The sequence below is a fragment of the Heterocephalus glaber genome, unplaced genomic scaffold, assembly GCF_053883595.1.
Source record: "Heterocephalus glaber isolate CG9 unplaced genomic scaffold, H.glaber_assembly_v1.0 deba00000594, whole genome shotgun sequence".
Lineage (NCBI taxonomy): Eukaryota > Metazoa > Chordata > Mammalia > Rodentia > Bathyergidae > Heterocephalus > Heterocephalus glaber.
In genome coordinates this window covers 3,218,653-3,246,016 of record NW_028258151.1, presented here as the reverse complement: position 1 = coordinate 3,246,016, position 27,364 = coordinate 3,218,653, and the positions used below count along the sequence as shown (strand labels likewise).

The window sequence follows — 27,364 nt, the reverse complement described above, 5'->3', positions numbered from 1 at the left end:
ATAGCCATTTCATCGTTGAGAAAGAGCCAGAAGATGAAGCAGGGTAGGTCAGGTAAACAGGGTGGATGAGGCCTCACTGTAATCCTTTTAGGATCCTGTGTCAGGTTGGACAGCACTAAGAAGCCACATTCACCATTTTTTTTATCGCATCTCAGAAAGACACAAAAGAAGACTTCCAGAACTGGCAAGAATGGTAGGATAAGTGTGTTGGAGCGAGAGGGAGTATTTTGAGGAAGCTTAGTGGCAATGTGTTTTACTGTGATTTTAAAAATTTAAACATTCACTGTAGATTTTGATCATACCTGTATTTTGTACAAATAAGAGCTAATTATTCTGCTATATTGCATAGTAAAAAAGTGCCAGAATTTAGAAGACTATGAGATAAAGCATATTTAAAGTAATGACGTTTAGCACCGAACTTGTACTTTTTACAGGTAAGAGTCAGTGATGTGCCTGAGAAGAGTCAGGCACGGTTCTGTAAGTATATACTCATCACCGTGCCCTGTATTTGACCAGTAAGTCAAATATGTGAATAATGTCTGTCTGAGGTGATAGACTCACGAACAACAAAAAGATGGTGATGTCCTCGGATTACAGCTGAAGCAATGTGCAGTAGATAGGCTCTTCTGATGAGGACACCTTTCTTTCAGCCAATGGGCAGTGGAACCAGTGGGGGCACTGGAGTGGATGCTCCAAGTCCTGTGACGGCGGCTGGGAAAGGAGAATAAGGACCTGTCAGGGCATGGCGGTCACAGGGCAGCAGTGCGAAGGGACAGGCGAAGAGGTCCGAAGATGCAGCGAGCAGCGATGTCCTGGTAAGAGGGAGCTGAAATTATCCCAGTGTAAATGCTTCATGACCTGAGCAAACAGGACTCTAAATATCGTTTATTAAGGGAAGGATTCCTCAATGAAAGGATTGTTACTGATAACTAGCTATTTACTTGTTTCTATAATGCAATGGGATGTCCTCTCTTGATGTGTTGTAGAACAGTTCTATAGGATTTAAGTTATTTGTTGCAAAATGTCTTCATAAAGTATAATAATACAAGGCAGCCCTTCTGAGCAGTGTGGTTTAAAGTAGTTAGGTTATTTTTTTCTACCATTTTTATGAAACATTTGTTTATTGAGAACACAATACTAATTGCCGTAGACTATTTATCCGAGAAATATAAAGATGTGCTAGACAGCTAGGAAGACAAAGGCATGATGTTGAAATTCAGGCTCTTTTAAATTCTATTGTTAATTAATGTCACCCTGACAATTAACCTTGGACATCTTCATTTACTTGTCCTTGCCCCAATTTCCACTGTAAAAGGAAATTCCTATGAGGAACACATTTTAAAGTGAAAGCATACCTTTGTTACTAGTGCAAGAGTTGAGATGTTGCTATATTGGAAAATTTTACATCTAAATATACAAAAGAATGCAAGGTCAGAATTGTGCAGATGATGGAGCAGATTGTAATACTTTTGAGCCTAATTTAGAAGACTTTTTTCTACTAATCTATGCATTTCATTAAATGTTGACGCACTGGGAACAAAATCAGTAAAAGTCATGGTTTTAAGATGATATTAAAATTATTATAAACCTACTAAAAAAGATGATAGAATGGGATTTTAGTATTTCACAGTGAGATAGAGAGGAGAGGGCTGAATTTAGAGAACTCCAGTGTCCAGTTAGATCGTGGTCGCTGCTTGTCCCTCTGCTGGGGGAGGTGCCTGCCCACTCTGGAGAGGGAGCTGGAGGGGAGAGCAGGGAGCCACTGGCTGCAGATCCTTGGGGTGCTCTACAGTTTGGAAAGCTATGGATTTCTGTCTCTAACATGACTACATCAATTTAGAAACCAATGTATTGTAAGAGATACAGAGAAGTCAAAACTTTGTATTTCTCTATAACTGAAATACTGAATATGAATTCTCACAGTCCCACACGAAGAACACTGGCAGAAACAGGAAATTGAGAGTACCAAGAAGTACAGCTTTTCCTTGAATTTAAGATCTAAAATTAGTCTTGTTAATTCTTCAGGCCATATGAATTCACACTGATAAGAGGTAAATAGCATGCAAGATTTTGATGAGGATACCTGTGCAGATTAGCACTGTGGAATTCCTCCTGTGCTGCCTAAGTATTAAGAAGCATTAAACAAAAACACTCATTTTGCCCAGGGAGAAATTTCATTAGAACAGCAAAGCATGATTAAACAAGACCCTTTTAGTATTTGAAGTTATCTAAGCCAGTCTTAGCATTAGCATACTGAGGTTCTTCACTGGTCTAAGAACTGTCTTTCATCTGCATACATTAAGGTAAGAGAGTACTGCTGCAATCAGATTTACAAAGATTGCCACCTGCTGTTTGGAAAACATTTTACAAAGCTGTTTGTAAGAAAGCTACTATACCTTATTTGCTAAGTTTATTTGCTGGTTTTCATGATTTAAGGCAGGCTAAAAAATTGCTGCTTAAATCTCAAAACTCTTTTTATATAACACAATACATTTTTTGATATTGTTAACATTTTCATTTTATTTTTGTCAATAATATAGTTTCAAAAGAACCACAAATTATCTACAAGTATATAGTTTCATAATTAAAATGAATTCTTGAATGTGCTAAACATTTTATGAACTGTTGCTTATATAAGGGTGACAACTATCTATCTATCTATATATATATCAAGTTTTTGGATATATCTGAGTGTAATACTAATGTAACATAAATTGCATTATCCACCAAAGGTTCTAATGAGTTAATTTTTTTAAAAATGCTTCGCTTCTATAGAGTGTAAATTTTTATCAAAATAAATAGGGTTTGTTTATATTTGTGCTTTATATTTTTATATGCAGTCACATTATTTTATCAAGACAGTAGCATTTATAAGTAACTCAGTTTTCCACAGTGGAATTGATTTATACACTGAGTTAACCCTGCATCATTTCCTCTCTGTGGTCACTATATATTACTTTTGTGAGTAAGAATACACTATTCCTAATTATAGCCATTTTATATTGGAACAACTTTCAATTTTCCTTAATATTTACTGAGGTATTTGTCTCTTTTTGTCAATAACAGAGCTTCAACAAATGTTTCTTTTAGAACAACATGCATTTTTAATATTATTTTTAGCACTGTTCATTCTTAATTTTTCTTCAGGTTTCTGGAGACAACAATTATTTATCTTTCTGCCTCACTTAATTTGAATACAAAACAAATGAATCAAGTTTGCCAAGAGACCCTGTGTTGTCGGGAAGGAGAAATATATGCACTTTGTATAATTAATGAAAATAACGATTAATCATCTGCATTTAATAAGAGCTCTTACTATGTCTACTAAAAGTATAAAATTAAAATATTTGCCCATCAAAATTAGGTTTGTTCTTTATGGAAAAAGGGGCAACGTAAAAATATTAAAGGAGCATCATTGACCACAGTGATTTTTTTGTCTGTATAAGAGAATTGTACAGATGAAATATTTATTTAAGAAAAATACTGCTTGGAAATAAAATAGCTACAAGGGAGATAATTAAGTGTCCCAATTTTTAAATTAGTCAAACTCACCAAGTAATGACTTCATTTAGCTCAGTCTCATTGCAGACTTTTAAGCTTTGAGGGTTAAAATGGTAGAATGGTAGCAGTTTTCCTGGCTTTGTTACACAACTACAGTATAAAAACACACTTTTAAATTTCTTTTTCCCAATATTTTCTAGATTAATATTACTCAGAGACCAAATGCTATTGCTGGATTTGCCTAAGTTGACCTTTTGGCTTCCTGGGGACCGCCTTGCTCTGTTTCTAGAGTAAGGGCTCTCTGGTTGGGTTGGCTTGGTTTGGTTTGGTTTGGTTTGATTAGGTTTGGTTTGGATCGGTTTGATTAGGTTTGGTTTGGGTTGGGTTGGCTTGGTTTGGTTTGGTTTGATTAGGTTTGGGTTGGGTTGGTTTGGTTTGGTTTGCAGTTCTGGGGATTGAACCTATAGCTTCATTTTGAAGGTTCATTCTCATTAGTCACTAATTGCTTAGTTGGAATCTACAAATTATACTTAGATATGGTACTCATTTATAAATAAGAATTTCTTCTTGGAATCATGGTTGCTTTTTTTGAAAATATCAACCAATGGCTGAAGGTTGAGTGCGCTCAGAGAACCCTCATACCAAAGATGTAGCGATTCCTGGGATATTTATGTGTAAATGTTCATACCAAAGGAAGACAGCAGTTGTGTTGTGTTGGTGATGCAGAGCATATCTGGAACACTGCAATGCATTTGCAGAATTTGGCTCACGGTAGCATGTCGATACAGTAAGCATGCATCCCCCACTCCTCAGCCTCCACCTTAGGAGAGGTGTCATTCTGCAGGTAATCATTCCTCATCTTGGGAAGGTTGCTTATCCACAGGATACTTCTTCCCTGGGTACCAAAAGTCTTCAGTTCATGTGTCAATAACTAACTTAGCTTCACTAGGAAGGAAGAACCACTAACATTGCTTAATCGTGCTCTTTATCAAATATCTCCTCATTTTTTTTTGAAGCACAACATTTTTGGTACATTTTAGATTATATATAATGATAACCATATTCTTAAGTGAAATAAATTGGACACACATATTTAAATACCACATTGGTTCCTTGATGTGAGAAACTGAAAGTAAAAATAAGGACTAAAATGTATAATAGACATTGAGAAATGGGAATAAAATGTCCAAATGCAAAGAGGAACAAGGGGGGAAGAGGAATGGAAAGAAGGGTCAAGGAAAAAAGGAGAAACTAGATGGAAAATCAGAAACAAAGCTTTTGTATATAGGGAGGGGAGGAGGTGTCAAAGAGGGAGAATGGGAAAAAAAGAAGAAGCAAGCTGTATCATGTACTGGTACAAACCTCCTCACTTTATGAAAAGCAGTGTACACCTAAGTATCATTCTGAGAGCTTCTTGAAAGAAATGTCTAAGCCAGGACCCCTGTGACTCTGACTCAGTGGGTGTAGTATGGGCCTCAGAAGCCAGTTGCCTTTCCCATAGCCACCAAATCATGGTAGTGCTGCCATTTGCAGACCATTGTTGGGTTACAGTGATCTCTTATAGCAAAATTACAGCAATAATAATAATACAAAAACATTAACAAAAAACAGAATACAGTCTCCACCTCAGTGAAAGTTGAGATATTGCTTCAACAAGATTGCAAAGTTTTACTTTATTTATGCTTTTCACAAATGATGAGAGATTGCTTCTGTAATCTATTGATAATGAAAATATGGACACTCCTATAAACTTATGCAGGTAGTAGATATTTGAGAGAGTGGTGTCAGGGAGGAAGATGAAGTCTTAACTCACATTGGCTTAGCGCTCCTCAAGTCCCCATTATTGGAGTGGTGGATTAATCTTTTCCAGTAGAACTATGTTGTCTTTGGTAGAGACAAGTGTAATAAGTTTGATAAATTAGACCCATCTACATTGTGTTTACCACTGTATTTGAAGGTAATCATTATGAGAAACCCAAATATGTGAATTTAAAATGTGTATTTTTCCTACCTAAGGAGATACTACTGCTCTCTGTCAAAGTATTCACATGCAAGTTGGTACCTGATTTACCTTTTTCATCTCTGAGCACTTCAGTTCACCTCAAATAGAACTTTTAAAAGTTCTTATTCCACTGGAATTGCTATTATTTCCCTCTATCAGATGATCTGAATCTTACAAGGAATTATGTTACTATCAGTTGCGTCCTTCTAAGGTAAGCAGGCATTTGCACTGAATGCTTTTGGACATAGCAAATTATATCACATCAGTGCTCATGCCAATTGTTCATCTAAAACCAGAGTTCAGTGTTGACAGTAGGTGGCACTACGTATTGACTTCTTTCAGCCTGTATGTTCTATTTGTTCTTGCCAAGTAACCGCAGATGTATTTCAAAAAGCAGAGAAATGAATAAGAACTTGAAGGTATTCTGTAGATGAGAGAGACCACTGCTGCTTACTAAATATGTAAAATAATGTCCAATCTTCCCCCACTAAAATGGGTTTTATCACCTAATCCAATTTGGGAACAAATCACCTGAATTTTATGGGCAGAATTTAGGAGGAAACACTGACGTCTAAAAGTAGCAGTGTGTGTCCCACATAGCACAGCATGTCCTTTACACAAACCTGTTGCTATGGAGATAATTGTTGTCATAATTTCTCTTATCAGATTGCTCATCAAATGAGATTTTGAGAAAATTCTCACAGCTTCTGGCACAGTAGGAACTTACAAAACGACTCCGTGTAACCTTGCATTTCCCTACCTTATCCAGTTTAGAAGTATTTGACAATATGTCCATTATTCTCAAGTTGAAAAGAAGACAAAGAAGCACTTACTGCTATTTCTTTTATCTCTTCCTTCCATCTCAAGTTGGTTTTAAAATAAAAAATAAAAATAAATTTTAGTAACCACTTAATTGTTTTAATATTTAGGAAATTTAAAATAATTTTTAAAATCATTGAAATTAATTCATGCAACTACTTTTGGGGTTCCATGCTTACCAGGACTCTAACCCAGAAGTGTGCCTGATGTGAGGATTCTGCCCAGCACTGTGCTCAGAAGTGCTGTGTCTCTCTCCTTATCGCCTCTTTGAGAAACTCCCACAAATCTACATCTTTGTGCATAACCTCTCACAAGTGTATCCCAAACCTTCCAACACAGTCAGCTCAGACACTAAGCTGAAGAGTGAGACTTTTCTGCCCACCAAGTTCCCCTTTTCATTTAGAGGGCTTCTAGGTTCTCACACCCCTTCCTGCTGATGGATTACACTTCCACCAAGTTTCCTTGCTCAGTGTCCCACTGTCCCTTCCCCCTGCAACTACTACCTGACGAGTTGAAGAGAGCACTGCAGTGTGAACAGCCTAGAGTAGGGAGTCCAAGAAAGTTTAGGTTTGAGCTCGGGATCCTCACCTATATAGTAGGAATAACACATGGCACAAGGAATTTCAAGGATGAAATGATAAAATACTATAGCTAGGTAGTATCCTTGAATGGCAGTTCATGAACTCTTTGTCTCTTACCTGTATGATCACATCACATCATCTAATCTCTTTTGAACAGTTTTGTCTGTTTATTGTCCTCTATTCATGCCCTTGGTTGTGTGACTCACTTTTCCCAAAAAATTACATGGCTTCCCATTACTTGCCAAATCGATTACCAGGACTATTGAGATTTTAGTATCCCGTCTATCAGCTCTATTAGCTTTCCAATATCATTTCTTTGTACTCATTTCTAAATATGTATTCGTATAATATACATGCATATTTACATGTCCACATGTAAAATCCAGCAGATCCAGTCTCTGTTTCCGGACTCCAAGGTTGCACATTCCCTTCTGATGCTATTGTTTGCACTGTAACCCACCCAGACTTCCTCAGGGGCTCTGCCCCTCCCCGTCTCTGTCTGTTGACATGGCAGGATCTTAAGAGCCCATCCACTGATGATTCTTCTTTCCACAGTCTTGAAAGTGTCCCTTCACTGAGGAACCCCTCTGTTCTTGATTTATGCTTTCCTTATTATATATTATTAGTACATATGATTCTATCTATTAGCTAGAATCCCAACTTATTGCAAATGAGCAATGTGTTTTCAGCCTCTCATATTTCCTACTCTGTGTTAACCCTAGCTAGTAGGTCATTAGGAAAATGCTCTTTTAAATGTTTTTATTTGTTATCATAATTACTATAAGGGAAGTAATGAAGATATTTGTATAAAAGCATGTAAATAGGTATTTTTCAATGACTATGACGTTAATGACTCTAATTATATAATTTCCTTTAATCTTTCAGAATTCTGTTAGTTGTTTGGATGGATTAATTTATTGGCCATTTTTATCATATATACAATTTTTATTTTGCACTTATAATTTGTAGTATGATCTTTCTTTCTCTAGAAATAAACAATTGAGATGTATGTTGGAGGTGGGAAAAATATGGAAGTTTCTAAAAGTTACTCTGTTTCCTCAATCTGAGCCACACCTATTCTTTTAGACCAGAGCTCCTCACAGCTTTGCACAGTAGCAGGTCATGCTGGGACTAGTCCCAGGTGTCCAATAAATGATCCGTGAGGTCTCAGTACAGCTGAAATGACAGAATCTTGTGGCTTGTGTCCTCAAGTCTCAAGCCCTCCAAGTTATCATTGCTACTGTGCTATGAGTATAGAAGGCTAAGAAGTAGTTATCCTCACCTGTTCCTACAATAATATGAAAAGGAGTAAAAAATTTCCACAAAATATTGAGTGCATTCTAATATAAAACAGTCTAACTAAAATTTAGTGAATAGTTACTTGAAATTTGTCTTAGTTACTTTCTCATTGCTGGGACAAAATACTCAACACCCACAAGTTAAAGGATGAAAAGTTTCTTTCAGCTCAAGGTTCGTAGAGGTTTAAATCATAGTTGGCTGGCTCTAAGGCAGGGGAGCATGGCAGAGGAGCATCACAGAGGAGAAACAGTCCATGGCAGGGAAGGCAGGAGGCGGAAGCAGCAGGGAGCCTTCCTATCCCTCTTATCCCATCCAGGCTACAAGCCTTTTGGTTGGTTGGTGCTCCCACACCCAGAGTGGGCCTTTCTATCATTCACACCCAGAACTATGCTAAACCAATCAATGGACAAGGTTAATCATCACACACCCTTAATACATAATCACCCTAGATCCAGCCACCTCTGAAAAGCACCACCTATGAGTGCATGAGGCTTTGAGGAGATATACAAGCTATAACACAATTATTTTTCAAAATTAACTAACTTTTTTAACAGGTAGAAATGAAAATGACCTTGTCTCCTAGGATGAAATACAGAATTGAATAACTTGAATGCAAGCAGAAACATAAAATACTTTGCAGACCCAGTACTCAGACTATCTGGAATGTATAGCTTGCTAATAAAATTGAAACTAATGGTTTGCTGATTTCCAAACTTAAAAATAAATTTTTGCGAATATACAAGTAATTTATGTGTCATCAGAATAACAACAAAAGGACTCTTATGCTTAGAAATGTGTAAACGTCCCTGAAAACAGGCTTAGCTCTTGATCGACAGTAAGCCCACCACCTCCTTGCTGAGGAACCATAGGCTACACTACCTGCATCTCTCTACTTTGACGTTTTACTTTTTAATATGGAGATAATAACTGTGTTCATTCTATGTAGTTGTTATGAAAATTTGATGAATTAAAATGTGCAATGCCCTTAGGAAAAAATATATATATATCAGTAACATAATTGCATTTTACTACATCTTGAGGCAGAAAATAACATTTTCCGCATAAGGATTACTGGGATGAAATATACTTTTGAAGCACTCTTTCCCCCCAGCCCTTAGCACGAGCATGAGTTCTTCACACGGGCAGTTTCCACCTCAGAAATGAGAGCTATAAGCCCTGGGAGCACAGATCATAGCTCTATCTCATTTACCTCTGTGTCTCCCAGCACAGGGGATTCACAAAACATAATAATTCATGATTTCCCAGCAAATAAAATTTCAAATATGGGGTCAGGAGTAGTGCATATTTTTTCTAGATGCCAGCTCAATCTACACTTTAGAATCAATTTCTCTTTAATGCTGAAATTCTAGCATATGAGGCAAAAACTAATTTTCCACATCAAATTGATTTAAGCCCTGTATAAATTCAGCTATTTTTAAGAGACAGAAAATCAGTTTGAATAGACATTAACAGCTAATCACTAGGTAATTGCTACCTTGTTTTACGGGAGCACACTAACTACATACTTGTGACATCAGGTACAGTTGCGTGTCACAAATGAGATTTATATCTTTGCGCTAGTAATAGCAGACAATGGGATCTTTCACCTGGTGAACAGAGTTGGTATTCTATCTTGCTACAGCATAAAAATGCAAGCCTTTTTTGTATTGGTGCACAATATGGTTTTATTTTGAGGACAGTGACCTGAGCTAATTAGGTACTTTCTAATTTCCAGAATACACATAGGTAGCATGAAATAAAAATAAATTCATACACATCTCTGTAGCTTCTGTTTCTCTCCTGAGCTTTGAGGGTTTTGTTGTTGTTGTGTAACAGTATCTAGATGTGCTCAGAGTCTAAAGGCAAAAACTGCTTTCCGCACCTATTTTCACAAACAGTCTGGTCTCAGAAGTAGTAGATTGGGAGCAGCACACTGGCCGTTTCCAGGTTCCCTGTGCTGTTCCCAGTCTGCCTTGCCTCTTACTGCCAGTCTTCCATGTGGCTGAGCCCTGCTGCTTCCTGGACAGAGATCCAAGCTGCCCACCACTTCCTGTTGTCCCTTCCTGGGCTTCTGCATGCACCTGTCCATTGTTTAGATCTCTGCCTTCACTCTGACTTCCTGCACTCTGTTCTCCAAACACAACATCGTTCCCTTGTTCTTAAAATAAATTCCGCCTCCCAGGTTACCCTATCATTTGTCACCCCTCCCAAGCTCCTGCAGATACTCACCTCTGTGCACCCCAACATTACTTTCTATCCTTTCTGAAACTTCCCCATTTGTGGGATGTCATCTCTTTCCTCAGCCCCTGGTTGTTTCCAGAGTGGCTCTTGGGGGACACTTTCCCTCCTCCACTAGGAAACTCCTATTTATCATTTCTCCTCAGTTTCGATGTCCCCTCTACGAGTCCTTTGCTGACCAGCTCTCGCAGATGGTCCTCATGGACCACTGTGGATTGTGGTCCACATTCTGCTGGACGGAAGTTTCTGCCATGACCGTCCCCAGCCGTCCTGGGAGTGGGACCCTTGACTGCTTACGTGCACCATTTAACATGAGGGACATATGGCTTCTCAGGAAATACTTGTTGAGCAAACGAACTACACAAGTGGCACTAAGAAGAACGCAGGAAGATTCCCACTACTGGGGACATCTTAGACTTAAAATGGAAACAAATAGTGTTTTTAATATCTAGGCTGGTTTTTGATATGAGCATAAATTGGCCTGTTTTCATAAATACTGTTTAAGATAGAATCTTCAAAGGATATCAGATCACTTTTGATGAAATATATAAAAGCAGGTGTGGGATTTGGCATCAGTGCTAAAAAGTTGCAAATCTTGGGCCAGTTTGCAGCATTTCATCTGAGAGTTGCCTGCCAGCTTCCTTTACTATCATTTGTATTTTGGATTTCTGACTCCAAGAAGTATACAGAAGACAGGGCTGGCGGTACACAGTTGTAATCCCAGCACTCTGGGAGGCTGAGGCAGGAAGAGTACAAGTTCAAAACTAGCCCAAGCACCTTAGTGAGACTCTGTCTCAAAATAAAACATAAAAAAAAAAACGAAACAAAACTGGGAATGTAACTCAGTGTGATAACCCTGGGTCAATCCCGGTACTGCCAAAAATAATTAAATAAATCCAATTAATCAATCAATCAATCCAAAAACAAAACCCTGTTGAACCCAAGTCTTTGTGAACTTACAACAGAACAAAACAAAGTTTGTTGACTTTCCTGGGTTTAAAAAAGTATTGATTTTGGTTTGTTTTGCTTTTTCTGATTGTAGGTGGGTCAGCTCCCACTAGAGGTGGACCCACTGTAGTCGGGTCCACTGAGAGAGCTGGTAACTGAATGCTGTTGAGCATCATGGTTGACCCAAGGAGAAGTTCTATTCATCCAGCAAGTTCCTCACGCAGATTTGGGATTTGTGTCGGCACATGAGGCATCCTAAACAGGGCCCAGAGTGTTTATTAAGTCAGACAGGACCTCCAAGGCCTATTTCAGTCCTCCTGATACCCTGGCAGCCTCCTCTCGCTAATTTTCAGTGTAACTAGAGTAGCTTTCCTCTCTTTGTTCCTCTAAGTGGAATGACTGCCAGGCCATTTTCTACAATGCCCACAATACATGTGTGTGCACACACCACACACACGCGCGTGTGCACACACACACACAGTATCTTCTGCATGATGCAGGATCATCTTCACTCTCTGTTAGCCTCAGAATGGATGTCACTGAAGAACAGCTCTTCTACCAGAGGAGGCAAATAAATGAACACACTAGAAAAACATCTGAAGACCTAGGGTGACAGCCAAGTGCTCTGGGGAGCAGTAAGCAGGGATAGAAGTGTTAAGAAGAGCGGGTCGGAGTCACTGAGAAGGTGAGGGGAACACTGAGGCAGTGGAGCTGTGCTCTGGGCAAGTGTCTGAGGGGAGGGAAGAGGTCCCAGTAGGGCCTGGAGTGTCAGCCTGGAGGTGAGAGCCTGTCTGCGCTGCTAGAGAACAGCCAGCCCCTAGGAGAGGGCCGGAGATAGTGAGGGGCCAGTTGCAGGGCCTCATAACAGGCCAGGCTAAACCTTAAACATCATCCTTATATGGAAAGAAGGTAAATCACCCCCCCACCCCCCACCCCAGTCGTACACCTTTAAGAAAAGTCAGCGCTGACCCGTGCTTCCGACCAGTGAGCTCTGCTGTTGCTCACCTAGGCCTCCACCTCACAGCTTCCGGGCCAGCCCAGGGATATCGCCCCCGCTGCCCACCCGCGCCATCTAGTGGTCAGCCGATGCAATGAGCATTAAGACCTTACCGGGTGGTGGGGAGCAGAGTCCCCCAAGAGGAGTCCTTAAAGTGAAGAGCTGTGTGCGAGCCCGATGGGAAACTGAAGATACTCATGATGGAAACTGGCTTTTCATTGTTTTAAATTGATACTGACTCAGGAAAGACTAGAAACTATAGGAACAGGTTTTATGAAATACGATTCAAGTTTTAACGAAGGAACTGAGGAAAATTTGAGTCCAAAAGCACTGAAACTGAAAAGGCAGCTCAAACAAGGGATTTGAAAGAACATGAAAAGATAAGGAGAGAGTGAAGGCAACTGGGAGGTAGAGATGGGACAGGAAGGAGAAACCAAATTAATAGTTACAAGCTGCTGCTCTATCGTTATTAAGAAGAGCTCAGTCATTTCGTGTAGAATTCAATTATGTGATAAATGATTCGTGATGTATTTGGTAAACTTTAGCACCTATTCTAATTTTTCTTTTAAAAACGTTCTGTAACAGCTTTTGGTTAAATATACAGAAACACAATTATCTATAGCACTGTCCAAAATGGTGGCGATTTATATTTAAACACACATTAATTAAATCAAATTAAATTTTAAATTCAGTCCTCAGGCCCTCTAACACATTTCTGGAATGCAATAGCCTTATTTGCCTGCTGTCCACCCTTTTAGACCATAAGAGTAGGGGTCGTTTCCATCATTGCGAGCACATCTATCAGACACCTTACTGGTCTCTGATGTTGTCTGCTCAGTAAAAGTGATTTATTTATAAACACATTTTGAACACCTACTAAATGCTAAAACCATGGGAGTTCATTATAACAGACTAAAAAGAAATAAATATTAAAAAATAAAAAATATAAAAAAGAAATAAAGCATGGTTAGTCTCCTAGAAAGCAACATTTGGGAAGTGTGGAGGTTCATACATACAACCATATATTTTCAATCTGTTTTAAGAAGCGCTGTATTTTTGTATATTCAGTGACTGGGGCATTGAGAAAGGCTTCTTAGAGAATGCATCATGTAAGCTGTCTTTCAAGATAAATAGAAGTTTTACTTTCAAACTAAGAGAAGAGGGCTTTTACAGTAGAAGGCACAGCATTTGCAAAGGGAGTCCAGCACGGTCAGTGTGTAGTGTTTGGGGAATAGCATTCCCTGTGTATCCCACTCATCGTGGGTCTATGTGGACCATCCAAGGATAGCCTTTGCCAGATGGCCCTTTTGTCCTGTGGAGCATAGCTGTCTTTATCCTGCCAAGGATGGACAACCATTAGAGGGTTTAAACAGCAAGTTCTGGGATTAAACTTCATTTTGGAGCTTACCTGTTTCCAAGCCTAAAAATAGGTTTAAAGAGGAATATAGCATTATTTTCTACCCAGTATTTCAGCTCAGAGGCAGACCTTATCCTCTGTCCCTTCGCCTCCTTCATTCCTCACATCATGTAGATTTCCTCCTATAATTACCCTGTGTCCACTGTTTCCTTCATCCTCACAGCACTGCTTCCAGACACCACAGTGTGCTTCTGCAACAGCCTCCTTCGTCTCGCTGACCTGCTCTGCCAGGGAAGGCAAAGTGATCTTCTTAAGACTCAGATGAAGGGACCCCTTCAATTAGACACCTGTGGTGGCTGCCTGTGCTAGAGGCATCTGCTAATTTTAGCCATGGGACCTGTTCAGGACATCATAGCAGAGTCAGGAAATCCACAGTAGTGGGGGGAGTGGTGAGAGCCAATGCATGGATAGTGTGGCTTTGAGTTGTCTGGAAAGGTCAGGTCCAAAATACCACTGAACACTTGGCCGTGCCAGTCTAAAACCCAAGAAAGACACGTGAACCAAAGAAAGACACACAACTTTGTAGTTTATAGCTGGAGGTAGAGGGCAGGTTGCCAGTGTCACTTCAATTTAACAAGCAAGTTTGAGTCATTCTTACTGCAGCTCCAGCGTTTACTAGCCTTTGCTCATTTCTACTGCTTCCCCTTCCTTAGCATTTATGTGATCAATGCCTCAAGGGTGCTGCATCCCCAGCCCGACTTATTGTTAGGCACTCATTTCTCAAGTATTCAATTGTTCATTCATTCAGTTTTGAGCAGCTTCTGTGTGGCAGACTCACAGTTAGTTGTAGGTGCTACAGGGACAAGAAGACCTACACAAGAACCCAGACAAGTAGTGAAGATTCAGGTGCCTCACTGGGAAAACTAAGGAAGAGCACACTGGTAGATGCGTCCAGAGAAGGTTGCCACCCTTCATCCTGGTGGGAGTAAAATGTCAGCTTCAATGCAGTGTGGACATGCATCTCATTGCTTCATGGTTCTGGGGCTTTTCATCATAAGATTCCTGTTATATGTCTATTGCTCTTAAAATTCCTTTTAACTGTCTTATTCTGTAATTAAATGGATGCTAGGGCTGGGGATTTACCTCAGTGGTTCCGACGCCTGCCTCACAAGCGCAAGGTCCCGAGTTCAATCCCCGGTACCAAAAAAAAAAAAAAAAAATTAAATGAATGCTTAGAAAAATAACACAAAGAGATTTAGTCACTCAACTTTTATATAACCTAGTACGACTAACATTGTTGCTCTTGGTTGAAATAAAAACATCTTTGACCTTATTTATTTTTAAATCTCAGTAATAATTTTTATATGGTTTTCACATTTTTGGAAATTACTTCATTGTATACCATCCTAAAATATTAAGAATATTGGAAAAAATTTTATTGATATTCTTTGAATGTGAAAACAATTTTCTTAAAACAATAAATTTATTGGTACATTTTAGATATACTTAATGATCATATTCATTATAGGGAATTTGTACCTGTACAAAATATATCTTGATTTTTCTTTTTCTTTTTCTTTTTTCCCCAATCCCCTTCCCTTCCTTCAACCCTTCTATTCCCCCTTATTTACAAAAGCTTTGTTTTTATTTTCTTTTATTCTTTTCTTTTCTTTTCCCTTTCTTTCCCCCTCGCCCCTCCCTTGTTCCTCTTCCCATTTGGACATTTTTTTCTCACTTCCCAATATCTATTATACATGTTGATCCTAATTATTTACCTTTTCCATTTCTCACACCAGAGAAACAATGCTATATTTAAACATCTGTGTCCAATTTATTTCCCTTAAGAATATGATCTCAAGGTGCATCCATTTACCTAAAAATGGCTCGTGTTTATCCTTCTTTATGGCAGAGTAGTACTCCATTATATATTTTTTAAATCTTCTTTATCCATTCATCCATTGATGGGCATTTGGGCTATTTGCAAGATTTAACTATTACAAATTGTGCTGCTGTAAACATAGCTGTGCATATATTTCTGCAGTATGATGGTTTTCATTCTTTTGGGAAGATAACAAAAAGGGGAACCTCTAGTTTTAGATTTTTGAGGACTCTCCACACTGATTTCCACAAAGGTTGCTTCACTCTACACTCCCACCAACAATGGGAAAGGGTTCCTTTTCCCCTTCATCCCTGCCAGCATTTGTTATTTCTTGATTTCTTGATAATAGCCATTCTTTCTGAAGTGAGGTGAAATCTGAGTGTTGTTTTAATTTGCATTTCTTGAATGACCAGTGAGGTTGAACATTTTTTCCCATATTTATTTGCCACTTGTACTTCTTCATCTGAGAAGTATGTATTGATTTCACATGCCCATTTTTCCACTGAGTCTTTAAATGTGGGGGAATCTGATTTTTTTTAGTTCTTTATATAGTCTAGATATTAGTCTTTAGTCTAAGTAATGGCTAGCAAATATTTTTCCCCACTCTGAGCTGTCTCTTCACTTTGTTAGTGGTTTCTTTTGCTGTGCAAAAGCTTTTTACTAAGATGAGATCACAGTTTTTGATTGTAATATTTCCTGTGCAATCGGGGTTTTGTTCATAAAATCTTTGCCTATATCTATGTCTTCAGAAGCTTTACCTATTCTATCTTCCAACAGATTTAGTGTTTCTATTTTAATATGTAGATCTTTGATCCATTTCAAATTTGGTTTGGTGCATGGTAAGAGATATGGTCTCAATCTTCCACTTGTCGAAAGCCAGTTTAGCCAGCACCATTTGTTAAAAAGGCTATCTTTCTTCCAGTGCAGGTGTTTCGTCCCTTTGTCAAAGATAGGGTGGCTGAATGTGTTTGGAGTTGTTTCTGCATCTTCTAATCTGTTCCATTGATCCATTGATCCTTGGGTCTGTTTTGTTGTTGTTGTTGTTGTTTGTTTGATTTGCCAGTACTGTATTGTTTTTATCATGGTACCTCTGTAGTGTAATTTCAAGTCAGGGATTGTGATGCCCCCTGCCTTGTCTTTGTTGTCTAGAATTGTTTTTGCTATTTTAGGCCTCTTCTGGTTCCAAATGAATTTTAGGATTGTTTGCTCTCTTTGTGAAGTACTGATGTTATAACCTCCCTAAAGGTCTTGTAGAATTCAGCACTGAGTCCATCAGGTATTGGACTTTTCTTAGTTGGTAGGTTTTTAAAAAATTATTACCTCAATTTCATTTCGTGTTATTAAATTACTCAGGGTTTTTTTGATTTCTTGGTTCAGTTTTGGTAATTTGTATATGTCTAGGAATCTTACCATTTCTTCAAGACTTTCCAATTTGTTGGAGTACAATTTTTCAGAATAGTTAGTTTTCTGGATTTTGATAGTGTCCATTGTGACTTCATCTTTTTATTTCTAGTTACATTGATGTGAGTCTTTTCTCTCTTTTGGTAAGATTGGCTAATGGTTTATCTATTTTATTGTTTCTAAAAATCAGCTCTTTGATCCATTGATTCTTTGTATTGTTTTTGTAGCCTTATTTTTATTAATTCACACTCTGACCTTTATGACTTCCCTCCTTAAACTACGTTTGAGTTTGGATCGTTGTTTTTTCAGCATCTTAAGTTTTATCATTAAATTATTTGAGCTCATTCTGTTTCTCTAAGGTGTCATTGACCGCAGTAAGCCTCCCTCTTAGGACTGCTTTCATTGTGTCCTATAGGTTTTGCTGTTTTGTACTGGCTTTTTTTTTGTTTGATTGTTCAGAAATATGTTATTAGGTGTTTATAACTTTTCTGTTGTTTCTTCTGTGATTGATTTCTAGGTTCAGTGCACAATGGTCTGACAGTGTACATTGTGAGGTTTCATTTTTTTGTATTTGTTTAAGCAGGCTTTGTGAACTAGTATGTGGTCTATTTTGGAGAAAGCTCCTTGCATCGAGTGTACATTCTGTTGAAGACAGGTAGAACACTCTGGAGATATTTATTAAGTTCATTTGTTCAGGGTTGTGGTTCAATTCAGATATTTCTTTTTTGATCTTTTTGTTTAGTTGATCTGTCTTTTTCTGATTGTGGCTATTGAGGCCACCCACTATGATTGTGTTGGTGTTTATTTGATATTTTCTGTCCAGCAGTATTTGTTTTATGAAGTTAGGTGCTCCAATATTCAGTGCATATACAAATGACTTTTTCCAGAAACCTGCTTAATAAGCAGTTTCAAAGAAAGTGATTATTTTGCAGATAGAGAAATAAAACTGTGAGTTTTTATGTATGAGTACATCTCTCACATTTCAGTGAGCACTATACTTTGAGGAAAATGAAAGCTTTCTGCATTTGAGGATTGTGATCGCCAGTACTTTTTTTTTTAAATAAGCACTGCTGACATTCAAGTCTCTCTGTTTTAAATTGCAGCACCTTATGAAATATGCCCGGAGGATTACATGATGTCCATGGTGTGGAAAAGGACTCCAGCCGGCGACCTGGCCTTCAATCAGTGTCCTCTGAATGCCACAGGTACAGTAAGACGCCGCCCCAGCCCAAATGCTGATCGCCATCCAGGAACAGCAAGCTGTGTTTGCTTATGAAATCATCCTTTTTTCCTGTACCCACCAATATCTCTGTCCGATAAGCAATTACTGCAATAATTTTAATACAGTGCTTCATAAATGGAGCCAACGAAGACCCAGAAAATGTTACTGCAGAGATTTCACAAGATGATTCGTACGCATTATAAAAATAATCAAAATGACAGCTTCGTGTGCATAGTTTTTTAAAACAAAAATAAATGTGTAATCCCAGTGTTCAGCCCGCTTCCCCACTATGCGACACCATGTAGCATCGTGTCACACAGCTTCTCTCTTCTCTGTGACGCGCAGGCACCACCAGCCGACGCTGCTCGCTCAGCCTTCACGGAGTGGCCTTCTGGGAACAGCCAAGCTTCGCGAGATGTATATCCAACGAGTACAGACACTTGCAGCATTCAGTAGGTGCAAAGCCAGCTTTAGTACTCGCTCTGTGTAATTTTTGCTAATGATCACTGTGTGAGAATTTAACCTTCCGCGGTACCATCAAATCAGTAAAGTCGCTAAAAAAAATGCCTAAGGAAGAAGAGATGTGATGGGAAGCTTATTTCTTTAAGCCACAGCTAAACTGTTTAGTTCCTTGATCTTTGGTTTTTATGGATCCCGATTTATCTGTAAAAGGTGGACGGCATATCACAATTGGTTCAAGTCTGTACTAAACGTTATGTAAGACATATTACAAAATCTCATACATTTAAAAATTAAATTCTTTAACTGTTCAGTAGTAGAGAAATGACAAAGTGGTGTCATTTAGTTATCAAACTTCAGAGTATAGTTTGAGATTAAGATGTGAAAAAAGACAATGTCATTGCACCAGAACAACTTAGTTATAGAAGATTACTTTCCAAAAGTTGCCCGTTTTCCCCCTACACATAACTGCATTATTCATAGAGTATAATCTATGAATATTTTGAGCAAATTTATATTTTGTATGGTATTTTACAAGACATTGTCATTATCAGAAAAGGTTGTTGTGTCAGATTGACAATCAAAAGGGCCTCAATTGGAGCTGCTATAAACAATGTGAGGCATAAAACAAAATATAAACATGAGCCGAAAAAGTTGAACACTAACATGAGTGATGTTTATATAAAACCTTTTCTGTTGCACAAGTGCTTTCTTCTGATGTTATTACTGTCCACCAAAATACACATATTTTTAAAAACCCTGAAGGGTATTCTTGCTTGTGAGTGAAAAGTAGCAGTAACAACCCTTATCAGTTAAGGATATTAGTACTTATTTAGCAGAAAAAAGACACATTTTATAAAATTGAAAAGCCAGTCCTATATATTTACATGCAAACCTATAATTGAATTGATGAGTAAACTACATAGTCTAATTTCTTTAGTTCTGTACACACATACGCGCACACACACACATATATCAGTAATTGATTAAACACGTATAGCTTTTTTATGTAAAGTACTTATTTATATATGAATATATATTTATGTATGGAATTTATATTTATATGAAATGCATATTATATATTCACATATAGAAAAGTATATATGACAAATAATCATAAGTTCATTTACTGATGGTATGTAAAGGTGTTAGCAATTGATTTTTCAGATATTTTAAAGGTACTTATTTGGCTATATAGATATAAATAGACATATATACACATAACAAAAAGATGTATAATTTAGTTTTATAATGTATAACATAAGAATATGAAATTTAGGGGCCAGAAATTTAGCTCAGTGGCACCGTGCCTGCCTTGCAAGCTCAAGGTCCTGAGTTCAATCCCAAGTCCCCTCCCCCACAAAATCTGAAAAGAATATGAAATTTAAAACTTCATTAATATCTGTTAATAACTCACAACATTATATTTTGGAATTATATACCAGCAAACCCTTCTTATGAATTTAATTTTAATGGATTTTGTTTTTCCCTAATTAAAAATTTTTAAAATTAATTTTATTGGTACATTTTAGGTATTCATCATTGAGAAATTGTACCTGTACAAGATACATCTTAGTTCTTGTTTTTTTCTCCATTCTCCTTTGCTCCCTTCCACCTCTCCATGCCCCCCATTTACAGAAGCTTTGTTTCTGTTTTTCCCTTCTTTTCTTATATTTTTTCTTTTCTTTCTTTCACCCCCAACAACTTCCCCTTCCCCTTTGAACCTCTTCTTCCTATTTCACATTATCTATTATACATTTTGGTTCTCATTTACACTTTAAATTTCTCACACCAGAGAGACAATTCGGTATTTACACATGTGTGTCCTATTTATTTCACTTAGGACTATGGCCTCGAAGACTTTTTTTTACCTAATTAATCTATATTCAACTCTTATTTAGTCAGGGAGGTAAATTAAGTAAGCAATGAATCAATCTTTACAAACTTGTTAAGAATGAACGTCAGTTTTTGTAGAACACATTTACTTTCCAAATGCTGTGTTTTGCACAGAAATATTGAATGAGTTTGCATTCTGAGTGCAGGCCTTCTGACAGTGGAGACAGATGCACTCTGAAGTACAAGAAATGCAATGTCAAATTGTGAGTCCTGTAAAAATAATTCAGTGGATAAACCAACAGCCAGCATGCATATGCCCTTGTTGACTTGGTTACAAAACTCAGGTTCATGATCTTACAAAATACAAGGCATATGCAAAGAGTGATTGAAAGATAAGATGAATATTCACATTATAAAAAGAAATAGTACCTTAAAAGACATGTTGCCAAGAAAGATAAGGTAAGCATATTGGAAGCAAGGGGGAGTATTTTAAAACAGATTGATGGTGATGTGGCTTTTAGAGTAATAATTTTTAAATGTAAACAGTCTCCATCCGCTTTGATTACCCCTCCTTGATAAAATGTTTCCAGCAGTTTCTGTCAAATGAAAACATTATGGTGTGTCCTCATCCGCCTTATTGACCAGATCTGACACCGTGTGAATTCTGGCTCTTCCTCTAAGTCAAAATGACCACAGAAGGTATTGCTTTAAATTGATTGAGGCATACAGGCAGCCACAACAGCACAACTAGAGACTCTCCCTAAAGAACACTTCCAGACCTGCTTCTGAAAGTGGTAGAAAAGATGGGATATGTGTTGGAAGCCAGGGGGAGGATTTGAGAGGGACTGTGGCAATGTCTTTTACTGTAATAAGTTTTATTAAATTAAACATGTGGCATATTTCTGATCACACTTCATATCTAATCAACTTATATAAAGTACCAAGCACTTGTGAGAAACTTTCATAATTTTAACTCCAAGAATCTCCAAGGTGGGTATTTTTTATTTGATTTTCATAGAAAAAAATGGGTCTACAGAGAGAAATCCACATAAGCAAAGTAAGCAGGGAAAGCTACACCCTGGCACCAATGTAAGAAAGCCTTTCTGGGGGCCACGCAGCCTCCTGAGCTTTGGATTTGAAATCATCTACCCTAGACTCATGTGGGCGCAGGATTTGTGGTCTTAGGTCCTCAGGAAAAGCCATTATTTCATTCAGTCATGAGTTGGCTGTTTACAGAACAGAAGAGGCATCTTCATTCACTGTTTGCAAATGACAAAGGGCTGTGTAACTAGGAATGATTAGTATCTTTGTGTACTGAAAACTAGAGCTTAAAAAATCCTCTCAGAATAAAATTTTAGACTTCACATATTATAACCTGACTGCATTTGGAGAAATATAGGTAAATTAGATGAGTAGACAGGGAAGAAAAAAGGGAAGAGGGAGATGTGGAGGGAGAGGAAGAGGATATAGATACTGTCAGATTCTGACACATGAAGTGTGTTTACATACATGTACGGAAATAAACACATACTTGTCCATGCTCACACTCACAAATCTGGTACGAGCCTAAGATTGGCGATCTCTTCCTTTACATGCAGAGAAATACAGGATCAGTCTGTGCATTTGAAGGTGTAGACCCCACACATCAGCCTCGTCTTCTGCACTCACTAAGTCCACTGGAGATGGACAGGAGCTTGGCTCCCCTGCATGGTCCTGCTCCGGTACCTGCCTTCCCTGAGCTGCCCAGGCTATGTCTGACTAGCAAGGTTAGGCAGGGTTTGCAACACAGAACATTGGAGACTCACAGATCCTGTCTTACTTTTGAGTCTGCCTTTTCTCCTCTAGTAGAGTTTATCATTTCAATACTAAATACTTGAGGAATTTTATTTTACTCTTCTGTATTCATAAACCTCATTAAATTGCAATTAATAATTTATAATCTACTATAGCAAATCATTTAAAATAAATGGATCTATTTTTCTAGCCATTTATATGTAGATTACAAACATGTACATGCACACATAGGCACAATATATTGTATGCCTATTTAGTAAATATATAGCAATAGAGAAATTTGAAATGAAATTCCATCAACAATCATTGACTATGTTCTATGAACTCTCAGTTACAAGCCAGTGGAGGTAAATAGAAATGGAGTTACTAGTCAATTTACAGTATAAAATCAATAGTCTGGCATACTGAATATGTAGGTTGAATTATTTGAAAACAAGACCCGTGTACTATAAATTCTTGTACACTGAATGACTGCCACTTTTCTAATCAGTAGTAGGGTACTGGCAGCTGGTGAGTTCTACATGTTGATACACCAGATCTATTATTCATGAGTTTTAATCATATGAAAGTAATAGGTATTATTTCTTATGCAGAATTTCTCTAGCCCAAAAATAGCTAGAAATGTGGAGTGATTAATGAGACCACAACATGAACTTATTTGGTCATTGCAGAACAATTTCAATAGAATCATACCTGTAAAATTTGTTTACAAATCTTAGAAGAACAAAGTTAAGACATCATGATCCAAATATTTTTAAAAAGATGACCAACAACTACACACAGTTAAATATCATCAAGAATATAGGAACAAAGTGCTGAACATAGTAGCAATGTTGGAAATTTCATATTTTTCTGTATATTAATGTTTTATCTGATACTCTGAGATTTTTGAATTGTAGACCAAATAAAGTAAAAATGATTTAGGACCCTATTGAGAAAAAGGCACACAGTCAAAATAAGAATAGAGTTTCTTATTGCTTATAAAGTTACTTCAAGAAAATGATGGTATGCTGTGGCTAAGTGGACCCGCCACCTCTCAAAAAAATAGAGCCATTTATCACTGGTCACTTAGAGAAGAACAGGCCCCTCTTCCACACACACACATACACACCACTGGAGAAACAGGCTGCTTGGAACTAGCAGAATATTTGCCCTTGAAAGGAAATAGGTCTTAAGGCAGAAGGGATGTGACCAAGTACACCAGTGCTAAAAGTACTACGTTCCCAGAGGCCCCACCATACAGAAAATAGAAGAGAGTTGGGTATACATGTTCTCTTTTACAATGTTGTTCCCTAAAGACTGTTTTTCAAGCCTTCATGAAACAAACAAATGCAGATGCCGGAGTGATAATTTATCACGGCACTAAAAGACTTCCAGGAAGAGATGTCCACCAGTTTGAAGCTTGGCTTAAGGGCTTTGTTTCTCCTCTCCATTTATTGGTGGATTTTTAGAAGAGAGACAGAGACAGGAGACAGACAAAGAGATTGAGTCAAAAAGAAGAGCAGGAGAAAGTTTACTGTAGTCTTCCTCACACCCCATCTCTCAGGCACATTTGTCTCCATTGTTACACAGGTGGCGCATTATCTCATCCACTACCCCATTGTACAAACATCATTCAGCACATTGCCCAAAAAGGATATTATACTTTTATTATCTGAGCTTATTTCAAAGAAAGCAAAGAATAACCACGATAGTTTTTCTTTACAACAAATATGTATGAAGCCAAAAAGCATGCAAATCTTACTGTTTCTCTGATGAACACCAAAACTAGTGCAAGGTCTCAGCTGGAGAACAAATACACCGTTTTAATTTTCAAATATCCACCAATTAAGCCGGGAATGAATTAGTCTGAGAGACACCAGTTACCTGTTGCACAAATTTTGTAACTCAGTACAGTTAGAACTGTGGTGTGGTGCTTCATGCCTGTATTCCCAGCTCTTGGGAGGCTGAGGCAGGAAGATCACAGAAAATTCAAGGCCAGCCTGGGGTATATAGTGAGTTCAAGGCCAGCCTTCACTATGCAGCAAGAGAGACTCTGTCTCAAAAAAAAAAAAAAAAAAGTACGTGGCAAGTGCCAGAGAAAACACAGAGAGACTAGTTAAGTGGTTTTAAATTCGGACTAGACTTTATAATCACAAAGGAGTTCTTATGAATGCATCAATAGGAAGTTCACCGAAGAGCAGTTAAGTCAGATCAGCAGCCCACAATATACATTCAATAATTGTGAGGTGTTATTAATACTAATTGCCCCATTGACTTGGCATCCATATGCATGTAGCTTTACTTCCACAGCCCTCTCAAGCTAAAGCTTTGACTGCCCTTCATGGTGCCAAGCTCCACAGGTGTATTGGAGTCCTCTCCCGAGAACTCACATGGTTGGTACAGAACCAAACGGTGCCAACTTCAAGAGCAGGACTTCCCTTAAGATGGGCAGAAGCCTCTTACTTTTATTTGGAACTACATGCTAAAGTTTGGGGATCTAAGCTTAAGTATTTAAATCTTGGATGTTTTAGAGAAAATTCCACTGTATCCTTCACATATAGCTCTGTGATTCAGGTTTCTGCCACACACACAAAAAATTTATCAAATATCTTATGGGGACAACCAGCTGATATTTAAAATTAGGCTCCTCTCCCCATGGGCATCTGTTTCCAAAGAAGTAGTAGAGATGGGAAAATTATACTTCTGCATTTTAGAAGTCTTCATCCTAACTCCTCTACTTCCTACACAGGTAAAACGCTCAGTAGAAATTTTGGAGCCTCGGAAATTCCCAGGATCTATCTCTAAATCCCTGAATGACCAACAGTAGTTTCTCCTTCAGCCCCAGAAGTCTTCTGACTGAACAACACTTGCACTCGGTTTTGGGAAACTTTAACCTTCCAAGGAGTGGGAAAAAAAATTAAACTTGACTGAAATGTTTGGCTTACTCTGCTTTCTAGATATTTAGTTTATCTCATCCTCACTGCTTCAATATCCCCTTGAAACTCTTAAAAATGTGGTTTGTGTAATTTGTATGGTTTTTCTAATATGGAGGCAAAAGCATTGGTTTTTCATATGAATGAGATATTCTCCCAAACCAGGAAATTTCAATTATATTATAAAAAAAGAAAAATCTTGAGGCACTTGTGATTGTGTTTCCTGGAGAATTTTAAGGAATTATTTTATATATACACATAAATGAAGTGACTCTAGTAGTTGTACTGTTTTCCTTTTTTTTAAACCTCATGATATATTGCCAATTATATCCATAAAAGCCTAAGAGTTTTAAGCTTACTTCAGAGTATGGAATTATTGTGACTTGTACAAGAAATATTATGGTCAGTTTTAGGTGTTTGAAATTCACTGAATTGAAGCTTCGGCATGGGATGCTTTAATATACTGTAATATAATCGTGCAGAGAATTATGTCTAGGTTAATACTAAAGGAAAGATACCATAAAGGAAAATATACTGTGTTATTCAGTCCTTAACGTCCACCTTATTCTCTGCCTATTGGGTCATTCTGCACATATTCACTGAACAATAAGTCTGTAAGAAGCTCAGGGAACAGACCTGGAATACAACTTAGATGTAATACTCAACTAATAACCAATAAAACAGATAGGATAAGAGATAAAATAATGATAAACTATAATATGCTGGAGGAAGTTAATAAGGTACTAAAATAGGAAACAGTGTTTGGTGAGATTTTAGATTTAAAGAAAGTATCAGTGAGGCAATGACATCTAAAAGTGTGTTCTGAAACTTGATAACCCTAGACCTGTGGACAGTGGAGGGGGCCAGGCAGCTGGAGAAAGAGACTATGTTACATCCCATGTGGGCAGAACAACACTTAGAAAGACCTTGCGGTCTCTGAAAGAGTGAAGGTAGCAAGCAAGAAGAGAAGATGAATCCAGAGAGCTGGGGAGGGGAAAAGTTATGCTGTGCCTTAAGCCTTTGATAGGAATTAGAATTGTGTTCTAAGCGCAGTGGGCAGCCTCTGGCAGAAGAGTAAGCAAAGGGATTCAGTCACCTTGAAGAGAGTTTGTGGCTGTGCCCTGTGGTGGCCTGACTGTATGCCGTGAAGCTGACTGCAATAATCCAGCGAGAAATAATGGTACTTTTGGAGGACTGTGATGTCTTTTTCTAAAGGGAGAAAGGCAGGACAATCAGGAATAATTTGAGACAGGTAGGATTAGAGACTGACAAAGGTTTTTGTTAAGTGTTGATTAGATATAGGAGTCAGAAGCTCAGATTTCAACTTCTGGCAGGAAAGAATTTTGTAAGTCCTCAACATAAAGAAGTGTAGAAGCAGAGGTGATGAAAGCTTGTGTATGCATCCTTTTCTAGAATTTGATGACTAGGAGCAGAAGAATAAAACGGTGATTAAAACAGATGTAAGTTCCCAAGAGATTTCTATCTTGCTTTTTTTTTTTTTGCTGTAAGTGGGAAATATTGCAATAGTCTTGCATGTTAAAAGAAATGATACAATAGAATGAGAAATAGTAAAACTTTAGAAATGAAACAAGAAAATTAGACAAAATTTGAGGGGGGGGAAGGGAGCTGAGATGTAAAACAAAGTAAAGAAAAAGTGAAATTGGCAGGAGTAGAGCTATTTGCTCCGTTCTAATTGGAGGGGAAAAGATAAGAAAGATGAATACCCCAAGTAGAACTTAGCAGGTGAAGTTGTGGCTCTTTCATTTGATGGACTCCCTCTTCACCATTAAATGTGCTGAGGTAAAAGTGAGGATTTAGGAAGAGATAGCTGTCTGAAGATCTATGGAACTGTAATTTCCAGGAAGTTGAGCATAAGTCTATTGGAGAAAGGGAACAGGATAATCAGGTTGCGTTGAATACAGCTGAGCTCGGACATAACAAACTTCCAGGACAGTTGGCCCGTTGTGATTTTTCTTCAGCAATGCTAAGCTACGTGAGTGAAAGGCAATGAAGGCATTTTGAGGACCACAAGTATCAGCAGCAACTAAGAGCTTGTTAGAAAAGCAGAACTCCAGTCCCCATCACAGACCTACTCAACTGGAGTTATTATTTTGAA

At 37.9% G+C, this 27,364-nt stretch overlaps 1 protein-coding gene across 5 annotated transcripts in view; it reads left to right on the top strand.

Annotated features, from left to right (window-relative positions):
* The window catches only part of Adgrb3 (adhesion G protein-coupled receptor B3), a 697,560-nt gene that overhangs the window by 298,562 nt on the left and 371,634 nt on the right, over window positions 1-27,364 (top strand). For 4 of the 5 annotated variants that reach the window (XM_004846114.4, XM_087204896.1, XM_013072655.3 and 1 more), the window contains exons 7-9: window positions 651-815; window positions 18,126-18,227; window positions 18,590-18,696. In XM_004846114.4, coding sequence (XP_004846171.1) covers window positions 651-815; window positions 18,126-18,227; window positions 18,590-18,696 — 374 coding nt within the window. The remainder of the gene's footprint in view (window positions 1-650; window positions 816-18,125; window positions 18,228-18,589; window positions 18,697-27,364) is intronic. The other variant, XM_013072656.3, reaches the window with a different exon arrangement.